The 12,178-nt window shown below is 37.6% G+C and overlaps 1 protein-coding gene across 3 annotated transcripts in view; it reads right to left on the bottom strand.

Moving 5' to 3' along the window:
* Nucleotides 1-557: 557 nt before the first annotated feature.
* Nucleotides 558-12,178, bottom strand: part of LOC147530798 (annexin Gh1-like) — a 32,110-nt gene continuing 20,489 nt past the window's right edge. The window contains exons 1-5 of one of the 3 annotated variants that reach the window (XM_086645598.1): nt 4,941-5,250; nt 4,465-4,610; nt 2,071-2,289; nt 1,415-1,627; nt 558-1,035 (exon numbers count right to left, since the gene is read on the bottom strand). In XM_086645598.1, coding sequence (XP_086501724.1) covers nt 739-1,035; nt 1,415-1,627; nt 2,071-2,289; nt 4,465-4,610; nt 4,941-5,016 — 951 coding nt within the window. In that variant the 5' untranslated portion in view covers nt 5,017-5,250 and the 3' untranslated portion in view covers nt 558-738. Of the gene's footprint in view, nt 1,036-1,414; nt 1,628-2,070; nt 2,290-4,464; nt 5,251-12,178 lie in introns of those variants that run through there. The other 2 variants (XM_086645600.1, XM_086645599.1) reach the window with 2 other exon arrangements.

Raw genomic sequence — 12,178 nt, forward strand, 5'->3', positions numbered from 1 at the left:
AAAGATTGACTTGAATTCGGACCAGAATGACGGAAAGATGAACCCCCAGAAGTAGGCCTGTAAACGGTAACTTATCGGATCGGATATAGGAATATCCGTATCCGAATCCGATAAATTATCCGAATATCCGTATCCGATAATTATCCGATGGATATTATAAATCAATATCCCAATCCGATAATATTAACAGATATCCGAAACTTTAACAAAATTCCAAATTTTTCCTTTAAATTTTTAACCATTAGATCTAAATGATAAATCTCAACCATACATTTTATATATTATTATGAATAAATTTAATATTTTTTATTTTTTTATATTACTTATCGGATACAGATATTTATCGGATCGAATATTAGTGTATCCGACAAGCAGATATCCGATAAGGAATATCCGTATCCATTATCCGAAATTTCAGATATTTTTGTAAAATTCGAATACGGATGCGGATCCGATGTCGAGTATTCGGATATCCATTGACAGGGTTACCCAAAAGCATGTCTAAGTTTTCTACCTTCAGCATTGGTCCAAGGACTTGTTTAGGCAAAGTCACAGTATTTATGCAAATAAAGACAGCAGCTTCAGCCGCTCTATTTAAATTAAGTCAATATATAAACCAAGTCTTCAAATATATATAAAATCCACAAGTGTTGTAGACAAGTACCACGATTTAGGAACATCATATAAATTACCTTTATTCAATTCATGTAGCAAAACGATAAACGTCTTCTTGCTTGTTTATGCTTCTTCATGACCTACCAAGGCAAGAAGCATATCTTCGTAATCACCGTGAGTGTCCTTGATAATTGCGCGGTCCAGAGCAATGCTGCTTCTTTTGTAGTACTCTTCCTTGATATGCTTCAGGTCTACCTCTGCTCGAGTAGCAACAACACGAGTAAGAGCTCCTTCATCTGTTCCTCGCTTGTTAATAGCTAGACGGAGTACCTTCTCGAAATATTTCTCAGGGGTGGTTAAACTCTTTATTGTAGCTCTCAATGCTCCAAGGAACTCATCCTTGGGATCATCCTTCAGATTCTGCAAATAAACAAAATAATTTAGTCTAAGTTAACTTAACGAGTAAGAAAGAGACGAACCTGTGAGAATGGTCCCACATGGACAAAGGGTAGTCTCATGATCATGAACATAATATCTACAGTTATTCCACTCCTCGGCAATTTTCTTAGTTGGATGCCAACAAACTTAATATGGTATCGAAGCAACCTGCGACTACATTGGTCCCATTTTACCCAACAAAAACATGTGATTGGCTCAAGGAACTTACATATGATGGAGCTTGTGAAAATAGTTCCACTCCCACATATTGAAACGGAAGTTTTATGGTCGAGAATACAATATTCATCTCCACTGATTTCTAATCATTATAGCTAGATGCCTACAAGTTTAACAAAATCACCTTGTTAATAGCATTTCCAAATTCATTGTTGTAGTGGTTAAGTGTTGCATTGAGCTGAGCCTTGCTCCTTGTTGTTATAATCCTGATGATCTCGTCGTGATTGTAGGCCTTCTCTTCAATATGCTTGTGGAGTATTTTGGCCTCTGATTTTGCCAATGTCGCGTTCACCTCTTCTCCTTCGTATCGGAATGAGCTCACAAGAAGGACCAAAAGCTGGATACAAGAGCAATTTTTTCAGTATAAAAACCTGCCGAAGTAGGTCGACAACATCGTGAAAAGTAAATCCAAATTTGATATCGACCAAAGTCCTCGAAGACCCACTAAAAAATTCAACTATTGATCTTGAGGTCATTCTAACCTTTTGGGTACCTAAACAGATTTAAAATTGGTGCAATGAAAAATGCTTTGAAGAGAATTTGAACCTCCAATCATTGTAACGAGACAACACTGTCAACAACTAAACTATAACTTCAATTTTATCTATATTTTCTTGATAATCGTACAAACTTCATTAATGGCTGGTCTCTAAGTCTACCACTAGTTTCCCTAAAAGCATTAGGGCCTAAAACAGCCGCATTGACTCCTTTATCCCCGAGCTAACCTTGTTTGATAATTAATGCTCCTTGCAACTAGTAAACAGGTACAAGTATAATTACCTTGCGGAAATCTCCAGTTGTGTGAGCTGCAACATCTTCTTCAAGAGATTTCTTGAAAAGACCATGATAAGCTTGTCTAACCAAAAACAGTTCATGTGAAGACCTTGTACAAGCTATTTCCAGAAGAACTTGGTTGCTTGCAGTCCACTTCTTTGTGGCTCTATTGGCTAATACAGCATCTCGTTCCGCAGGATCCAATGTCCATAAAAGCACTAAACTCTGTTTTGGATGAAATTACTTTATCAGAAATAAACAACATACAAATTTCTTAAGCAGTAGGTACTGATAATATGACTATGAATCAGATTAAAGACTAGTCAATTCTAACAAAAAATTGCATTCCATGAATTCACCGACTATCCAACACAAGGATAAATGGACCAAAAATTTATCATGCCTAATATGAATATTTTGCCAGAGTTAATATTTGGATCAGTTTGTAACAATGGACAAATGACATTTTTGTCTCCATATATGTTTAAAATGACATTTTTACCCAAACATTTAGCAAAACACACTTTTACTTACATTGGACAAATGACATTTTTGTCCTTCTTACCAAATGGCATGTTTACTAAGGTGCTGTTTGTTTTTTTTTCATGTCTGAATCTGAATTTTCTGAATCTGAATTTGCTTAATCTGAATTGTCTAAATTATTTGACAAGTAGGATGTTTGTTTTTTCATGTCTGAATCATTAAGTCTTAATTGAAAATTTACGTTTATACCCCTCTTTATTATTTTCAATGAGAACCCCTATTTTTAACCAAAAACCCTAATGTCTATTTCACTTCTCCTCTCTATCTTCAACAGTTCGACGACTGCTCCTCTCTCCATCCCACCGGCAGATCGGTTGCTCCGTCTCTTACTCAACAGATGATCTATCTCTCTCTCTCTCTCTCTATCTCCCTCGAAGACTAGAAGCCATTTTTCCCTCTCGTCGAAGATCTGAAGTTCCATTTCTTTCTCTTGCAGATTAAAACTAGGGTTTCTTGCTCCATTTTTCTCTCTCAAAGATTTCACAGATCCGGCAAAGGGTCTCATAGATCCGACTTCTATCTAGACTATTATTACCGTTTTGTTGTGGTGGTGGTTCTGATTTGTAGGGTCAGTGGTTTGATTTATGGTGGTGCGATCTTGTTGTTGTGGTGGTGGTGTTCGAGTGGTGGTGGTGGTGGTCTGTGTTTTGGTGTCGGTCTTTGGGTGGTGGTGGTATTTGTCCTGGTGGTGGTCTTTGGTGGTGGTGGTGGTCTTTGGTGGTGGTGGTGGTCTCTGGTGGTAATCTCTGGTGGTGGTGTCCCGGTGGTGGTCTTTGATGGTGGTAGAAATCTGGGTGGGAGAGAAAATTCTTCTAAAACAGAGGGGCACAAGTGTCATTTTGACTATTTCAGAAATTGGCTTTATATTTCAGACTTGTTTTGAAGTCTGAAAAAAGTGGACTTCTTTTCAGCCCATTCAGACAATTACTCAATTCAGCCAACTTTTCAGATTTGCTTAAATTAAAAAACAAACATCAAGAAATCTGAATTTTGACCCAATTCAGATTTCAGATCTGAAAAAATGAAAAAACAAACAGCACCTAAGTTGTCAATCTGGCATTTTGGCTTTATGTAGTCAAAATTACATTTTCACCCTTTTATTACATCAAATGGACATTTACCCTTATGTTATCAAAATGACATTCTTACCCTCGTAATACCAAACTGACATTTTTACCCTTATGTGGTCTGAATGACATTCTTACTTTTATCTTGTGAAAATAGGTTGTCTACACTTTTATGTTAAAATGACATTTTTACCTTTTTATATTAGTAAAATCTCTTTTGATCGATACGTTGTCAAAGTTACATTTTTATCTTGTTTCATTAACAGCTTGACATTCTTACTCTTAAGATAGCAAAAGTGACAAAAGTGTAAACAATTTTGACAACACAAGGGTAAAAATATAATTTTGACAACATAAGGGTAAAAAAGTAATTTGGACAGCATAAGGGTGAAAATGTAATTCTAGCAACATACGGGTGAAAATGTAATTTTAGCAACATACGTGTAAAAATGTCAAAAGAGTAAATAAAAACTCTTAATTGAATGTTATATTCATAAAAGTTAGTTGTCAACCAAATAACAGAGTTTGTGATTCCACAGAATAATAAATGACAACCAAACGAAAGAATTCTTATTTCCATGGAATAAACTATTCCACGGAAACATCTTATTTCCATGGAATCCATTCTCTGATGTCAAACACAACCTTAAAGTGTTGACACTCATGTTACACCATCCCACCTTTGGACTATATATCAGCTAATCTTAAAGGATGCAATTCAATTTTTTCCTGATCAAATAAACAAAACAGAACACAACCAAAATAGCCTAAGAGGGTAAGACAAGCTTACCTCAAAATCACTAGTAAGTTCTTTATCAAGTTTTTGTAGGAGATCTGCTCCATATGTTTCAGTAAATGTTTGTCTGATTAATTTGCGTTGTGTTGCATTTCTGTGAGCCAATATGTCTATTATCAGCTTCTCATTTGTTCCCCATCCTACAAACAAAAAAGGTATTCTCATTAATCCCCATCTCAAACCTCAAGATCCAACCCTAGAAGAGATAAAGAGTCTGCCAAATCATGTTCTAAAGATCTGAATGTGTGTATAAACCGTACAAATTAAATACTAATCACTGATCCAATCGAAATAACGAGATAAACGATCAATCAAACCCCATTTACAAATCATCATTAAAAGTAATTTTCTTCCCTAATCAAAACAAGTATTCCATAGATCGGATCAAGAAAAAGAATTCAATTTTTACGATCAATAAAAACTGAAGTACTCATAGTTAGGTTTGTTTGAGACAGAGAGAGGATCCAAACCATCAAAAGCTTTTTTGAGTTGCTCGCAATCTTCAGCTGGGGAAGGAACAGATGCTGGAACGGTAAGAGTTGTCATTTTCAATGGAATTTGTTTGTGCCGAATCGAAAACGAAAAAAAATGAAATTCAACATGAATTTTTCTTCTTACTGCTTTATAAACGCACGAAAAAAAACGTAACACGAAATTTTTAACCGTTTTATCAGATTCTTATTATAACGGGAACAACGTGTAAGTCTTATCTGTACGCCTAGAGGTAACGCCGTAACGTGAGTGTTTTTCACGTACACCATCTAATCGAAGTGATTGGTCAGTTGGGGTTAGAATGTTAGATAGTTGGATGTAATGTTCACCTACGTTTTAACGTGGGTGTATATGAGTTTTCGTGTAAAGTTCGCACCTCGGATCTGTAGAATCATTGTTCACACGTCCGTGGGCCATAAAATGATTTGCGTGGGGGCTCACTTGTCTAAGAGCGATCATTTCTAACTCGATCTAGTTGATTATAGCCGTTGATTCAGATACACTTTTTATAGCTCGAGATACATTAGTAGCTAAGAGTCAAAAAAAGCAAAAGAATAATATATCTTCATGAGGATTGACCCAAACCTCCAAAAACGAAGAGTCACCTTGGGAGATATTGATGGCAGTGCAAAATAAGTGGCAGGTTTTTTTTTTTGTAACAAATAAGTGGCAGGTCGGTTGGCAAATTTTGTGACGGTAGGGAGTTGGAAATTACACAAACAGATTGTATTTTACATAATATTACAGTTTTGTTATGGAAAAATTTATTCCTCTTTACAGTCAATCACGTTCTCTTTTTTTTTTTTTTTGTTGAGAGATACAAATATTATTAAGCTAATAAAGTTTCATTACAATAGAAAGAAACTATAAAATAACGAATTCTGCTCCAAGTCTCTCCAAACTTTTTCTGTCTTTAATAACCAACTGTCTATACTTCTACATTTCTTTTTCTTCCTCCTCCCTCCAAATTTTTGGAACAAAATTTATTTCTTTAGAAATTGTCTTTTTTTTTTATTTTTATTTTTAGATTTATTTTTTTTCCTCTTTAGTTTCCTCACACAGATTTCTCTCTCCTATCTCAACAAATTTCTTTTTCTATATAATTTTTCTCTCAAGATTTCCTGCTTTTTTAAATTGAATTTTTTCCTTTTTATATCTAATTTTTTGTTAATTTCTAATTTATCTCTCAAAATCTTTTATCTCTCTGAATTTTAAATTTCTACTTTTGTCACTAAATATTTTCATTCCATTTTAAAGTTTCTTTCCATTTTTTGCTTTTGTTTTTCTCTTTTAATTACTTTCTTTATCTCAAACTTTATCTCCTTATGTTTTGACATATTTTTTTAAGATTTCAAAGTATTGGACATTTTGTTATATATAGTACATAATCAATGTCTTATACATTCCTTCATAACCATAACTTAATTTAATGAAAATTTACATATCATTTTTGTATGTACATAACCAAATTTATTGTATTGTACATATGATTATGTTCTATACACTTTTCAAAATTATTACAAGAACCGAATTTGATAGCCGACATGCTCGACCAGTCGGGCGCAGGATGTCACCAAGCCGTTCTAGCCACCTTTTGAACTTTGATTCAGGAAAGAAAGTATAGGACTAGGGGTGGCAATTTGGTTCGGACCGGCAGGGTTTCGCTCAAGCCCGCTGATGTAACGCAAAAATGTCACATTTGGAGCGCCTAACTTAGATTAATTAGTCATTTTCGAGTGTTATTAATAATATTTTATGAGTTTTTCATGTTAGGTATCTATTTTGGAGTTAAACATGAAATTTGGAATAAAAAGAGCGAATTATCACTATCATTTCATGTGTCCAAAACGAGAAAATGACTTCAAGGAAACCAAATTACAAGTGGAGGCAATGACGAGTCCGACGGTGAAAACGGAAGTTAATTCGGAGTTCGAACGAGGAAGTTATGGAAGAAAGAAGGCCGAGGGTATTTTAGTCCTTTGTGAGAATTTGAAGATGTAGAGACAAGGATGGAGGCACCCTCTTGGTTTCTAAATCAAAGCCCAAAACCAAGTCCAAGCCCAAGAAATACTAAGAGAAGAAGAACTGTGTAGAGATTTTATGGGCACCCATTTGTGGTCTAAAGACGACTAAGTCTAGGGTTTTAATCAAGTTAGAGAAAGGGGTCAAAATGAACTATTCATCATATTTTACCTTGGAAAGGAGGCAAAGAAACAAGAGAGAGAAAGGGTGGCTAGGGTTGGTGTTCTTGGTTGCTAAAAAGAGCTTGAAAGAGAAGCTTGAAGAGAGAGCAATAGGAAGAAGGAGTAGCCGGCCAAGCACTACAAGAGCTCGGGTAAGGCAGCCATGGAAGCTGCTCGGGTAGCAGCTTAGCACGCGGGACGCATCTGCTCATGGGACGTGCACTGCTGGTACGGGACGACTTCACGGGAGCAGCAGACCGGCAGCAACAGCAGCACGCGTCTACAGCTCGGGCTGGTGCAAGCTCCGGCCGGAACAACACTCGGGGAGTTTTTCCAACAGCAAGGACGCGTCCACGGGATACGGCTGCAGGACGCGCATGGAGCTGCTGGCCGGACCTTCTTGTTTCTTGGTCGGATTTGCTTTTGGTCGGATTTCTTCCAACTTTGGCCGGATTTTCTAGGGTGTTCCGGCCACTTTCTTGGCCGGAAACCTTAGGGCTGTTACTCCCCATGTCCTTGGCTAGCTACCCATGTCGTTTGATATGGTTTTGGTTTAGAAATTTCTAGAGGGAGAAAGCTAGGGTTAGCTTTAATGGAGGTTGTGTTTTAAATGGAGAAGATGATGATGGTCGCTATGGGTGTATTAGCAAAAAATAGCATTGGGCCTTCCTTATGCGCCACCCTCACGTAACATGAGAGGAGTGCCTTCAATAGCCTCCATGGTCTAGCAAGGAAGCCCGCCGAAAGCCCAACACGCCTCTTAAGCCCAGAAAGTCTAAGCATGCTTACTCAAGCCCACGCTCCTGGCATGCCAAGATATGGTCTGCCATGACGATCTACCCACACTCCAGCTAGTTGTGCATAAACGTGGCCAAGTTGTTAGAGATTGAGTCAGTCCAATCCTAGCATTTTGCTACACGTTGGAGTCATGGTAGAAGACCGAGTCTTGCGCTACTTTAAAAAAGTAGTGGACCATTTCTACTGCCAACGAACAGACTAAGGTGGCGGGTATCGTATGGGTACCCTTCCCTCTCAAGAGATCAACGACTACGGAGGCTGTCTAGTGGGATCCTACTATTGTGGATCTAACAAACCTGCGCCCCAAGAGCGGTTACTATCCTCTACACTCTATAAATAGGGGAAGCCTCACTCTTGGAGGGGGATCGGATTCTCACTCGAAACTATTTACTCATTCTCTACTTAGCACTCCAGAAGCTCTACTCCGATCACTTCACTCATTCTATACTAAGCTCCGGCTACAAATCACCTACCCCGACGACCTCTTGTCTAAGCTAGCCTAAGGCAGAGATTTCGGCTAGAAGCATCCACAAAACCACATCAAAACTTGCTAGAGGCTTCTCGTTTCTCTCATTTCTTGCTAGTCTATCCTTCTGTAAGCAGAGATCTACCCTTCCGCAAGTAGAATCCTACTCTTCCATAACCAGAAGTCTACTCTACTGATCAAGTGGTCCAGAAGCTACCACAACTCATCATTCCGTAGAATCGAGCTCCGACCACTCTACGAGTCGTGCCACCCCGACGCTACAACGACACTAACATAATTAGTAACTCTATCTTCGATCTATTTACTTTACTTTATCGAACTAAGTTACTGACTTGACCGTCGGAGGGTCCTTGGCCGACACCACCGCCGGTGCCCTTGGACTTCACGTTGATGTCCGGATGAAAGTAGAGTCCGAGACGAATCCAGTGGAGAAAACGGAAGTCGAATCGGAGTCCGGGTGAGGAAACTAGAGCAGGTCAAAGTCTGAATTAAATTAGTTGACTAAAAGTCAACATATATTGATTAATGACACGTGGCGCGCAAGACGTAAGCAGATCGATGGCAGGGGCGAAACTGTGGTACACTGTTGGGACGCATTGGGTAGCGCTCGGGACTTATTTTAAGATATGATTCGGTGCTTGACTAACCCCATACTTCAGTACTCCCCGCTTTACTTCAGTGAAATCTACTGCAACATGTGTCTCAGATCTCATCTGACGGTAAGGCTTACTTTCACTCACAAACTCAATAGCTCGTGCTCCAGCGAATCATGTGCGTCATCAACAGCAACGTGGGGTCCAGCTCATCACCGAACCAGCAAATCATGTGTATCTTATCCCATATTCATGGGAATCCATTATTTCCCTATTTCTCTGTTCGGTTATCACAGAGAGGGAAGTATCTCCTTCTTTATTTATGGGAATCCATTACTTCCCATATTTATATTTAAGCAAAGAAATAAAGAACAATAGAGAGAGATTTCGTTCTCTTTTTGAAAAAAACCGGGATCGAGTTCTTCACGGTGGGATATTTCTATAAGAAGAGAGAAGGACATGGCGTTTTCACGAGCAGAGGGTAGATTTTGGAAGGTCTTCGAACATGGAAAGAATAGAGAAAGAGATTAATGTAAGATATTTTTCTAACCTAAAGAGGATTCGATTGAGGATATGACAGACTGGTCGGTTCTATGAGATAGAAAGTTTTAGAGAAAAAAATCTATAGAGAGAGAGACTAGAGATTGAAGCAAGTAACCGATTTAGAGAGAAAAGATTTTCTCTTCTCTGTTTTCATGTAGAAACAGCTAGATGGATAGCTGGGTATTTTGGATTGAATGAAATATTTCTTCCCTTAACAGTGGAGAAGGAGGATTCAAAAATTATAGAGACAGAGAGAAGGCAAGATAGTTGGAAATTCATTTCAAGAGATTATGAAATCAGGAAAAAGAGAAAGATGATATTTTTGAATCAAAGAAAGGAGACAAGAGATTTTTATCTCTATTCAGAAGGAAAGACCGAGAGATTCAATGAAGATTCGGTTGGAGGAAGGATTGGAACCAAAAATAGAGAGAAGATTTGATTCGATTTACTCAAGATTTTGAAGAGTGAGAGAGCGGGAAATATCTTCTATCTTCTGGAGAACCAGAGAGATATCTTCGGTGAAGATCATTCTCTCTAGCTCAATCAAAACAGAAAAATCAGAGAGACAGAGAGAGAGTAGCAAAAGACAACAGGGAACCAACCACTTGATTCATCATCTTATCTTCTTCTTTTCTTGTGAGAGTGAAAAGAGAGAAATTGTAGAGTGAGAAAGTGAGAAATCAAATAAGACATTTTGTTCATCATCTATTTCTCCTTCTTCTTCCTTTGTTTTTATTTTTGTGAGAGAGATAAAACAGAGTAGAAAGAGAAAGAGAGAGAGATTTAGAGAGTAAAAGAGAAACAGTAGAGAGAGAAATCAGTTGAGGAAGATGAGAGAACTGCGTGGAAAACAATTTTCCCGGAGAGAAATCGTTTCCAAGAAGATGAGAAAATAGATTTCCTTATGGTCTGTTTGTCTGTAAACAGTAAAAACAGAAGGAAAAGATTTTCCCTTAGGGGCGCGTTTGGCTGCACCAGGGAAAATCAGCAAGAAAAGTTAATCCTTTTACCTTTTTCTCTTATACTTCATATTTGTTTTAATCTCGTACCATGATTAGCTAAAACTCTCTGACTAGGTTTTATGATGAAGTTTCAACATAAATTTTGATGATATCTTTTTCTTGCTTTAATATCTTGAAATGTTTTAATCGTAGTAATATTGAATTTTAGGTTTTGATATACGAATATTTCTTCATTAGCTATACTTTCGATTTGATGGTTCATGTTTAGATTAAATTCTTTAATGAGTCATACTTATAGATTGATGGTTAATAGTTGCGACTTCGATATTTTGGAACTTCGAATTTAGACTTTAGTGTGATTCAGCTTTAATTCGAATATTTTCCGGGGTTTGGTACATTCGGTTTCCAAAACTTGAGTGATAAAAAAGATATGCATGATTGGGGTGTCATTAATACTTGTTAAAACAGATTCTCAAATCCTAGGTCCTCTTTCCCATTGATCTGTTCACTTTCATTATTTGTCTTATCATTTTATTTATTTTATTACAAAAAAAACCAAAAACAATTTTCAAAGAAAAACCGATTTATTTCCAAGTCTTAGAATAGGTTTCAGTTAGTCTCTGAGGAACGAACCGGTCTTACCGGAACTATTACTTGACGCCCGTATACTTGCGGGTGGTGACCTATTTAGGAAACTTTCTAGGCACATCAAGTTTTTGGCGCCGCTGCCGGGGACTATGTTTTAGATTTGTTCTAATCTTGGAAAGTTTTTATTTTTGGTAAGTTTTGATTTTTGGCCACTTTGACTTGCTTCTCTATTTTTGGTGTGTAGGGCATTAAGGAGCGAAAGAGAAGGCACAAACAAGGAGGAGGAGTCGAAAAGAAGAAATTTACAGTTTTATTTTTTTTATTTTATTTTTGGTGAGAGAGAGACTTTAGACTTTCTTAATTTTATTTTTTTGGATTAAAGTTTTGACCCTAAATTAGAGGGCTTGTAAATTGTAACCGAAAATCAAACGAAGCCTCGGGTTCGGACACTTAAGGGAAGAGTGGCCCGGGTCGTCTACAAAGGTCATCGCCCGTCTTGAACGGGAGGTAATTTCTCTGACCACCCACGAATCCCCTGTAAGTGGGTACTTGTATGTTTTTTTGTGTGCCTCATTGATTTGACGAACTGCTTAGATTAATCGTCTTTAGTAAGGGCACAAACCCCATTACAAGATAGGAGTCGGATTTCATCACCGATCTCTTGCCCATTTAGGAAACAACGTTGCGAATCCTAAACCTCACTTAAATTAAAATCTGGTTTAGACATTGGCCTTAGGGTATCGAGCTCATAGGATCTTTGAAACAGTTCAGGGACTTAATTTTTATTTGGGCATTCCTAAAAAGAAAGTGTCACTCAATTCTTTAAAAGGTCACCTCGAGAAGAGGAAACGTTACTGAAGGTTGGACGGCTATCACAACGTTCATCGTTGGTTGTCACCAAGAATTGTTTGACCGTATTACTTTGACGGAGTAACCCTCATAAAAATTATAGTTCAGGCTTTGTTACAATATAGGAGTTGTCTAGACTTTTAAGTGAAATTGACCAACCTGTCAGTCGTCTAGATTTTGTTTAGGTTGTTTGGTTGAGTCAGCTTGATTGTG

Source organism: Eschscholzia californica, unplaced genomic scaffold (genome assembly GCF_041429995.1).
Source record: "Eschscholzia californica isolate CP2 unplaced genomic scaffold, dmEscCali1.0.p SCAF_6, whole genome shotgun sequence".
Lineage (NCBI taxonomy): Eukaryota > Viridiplantae > Streptophyta > Magnoliopsida > Ranunculales > Papaveraceae > Eschscholzia > Eschscholzia californica.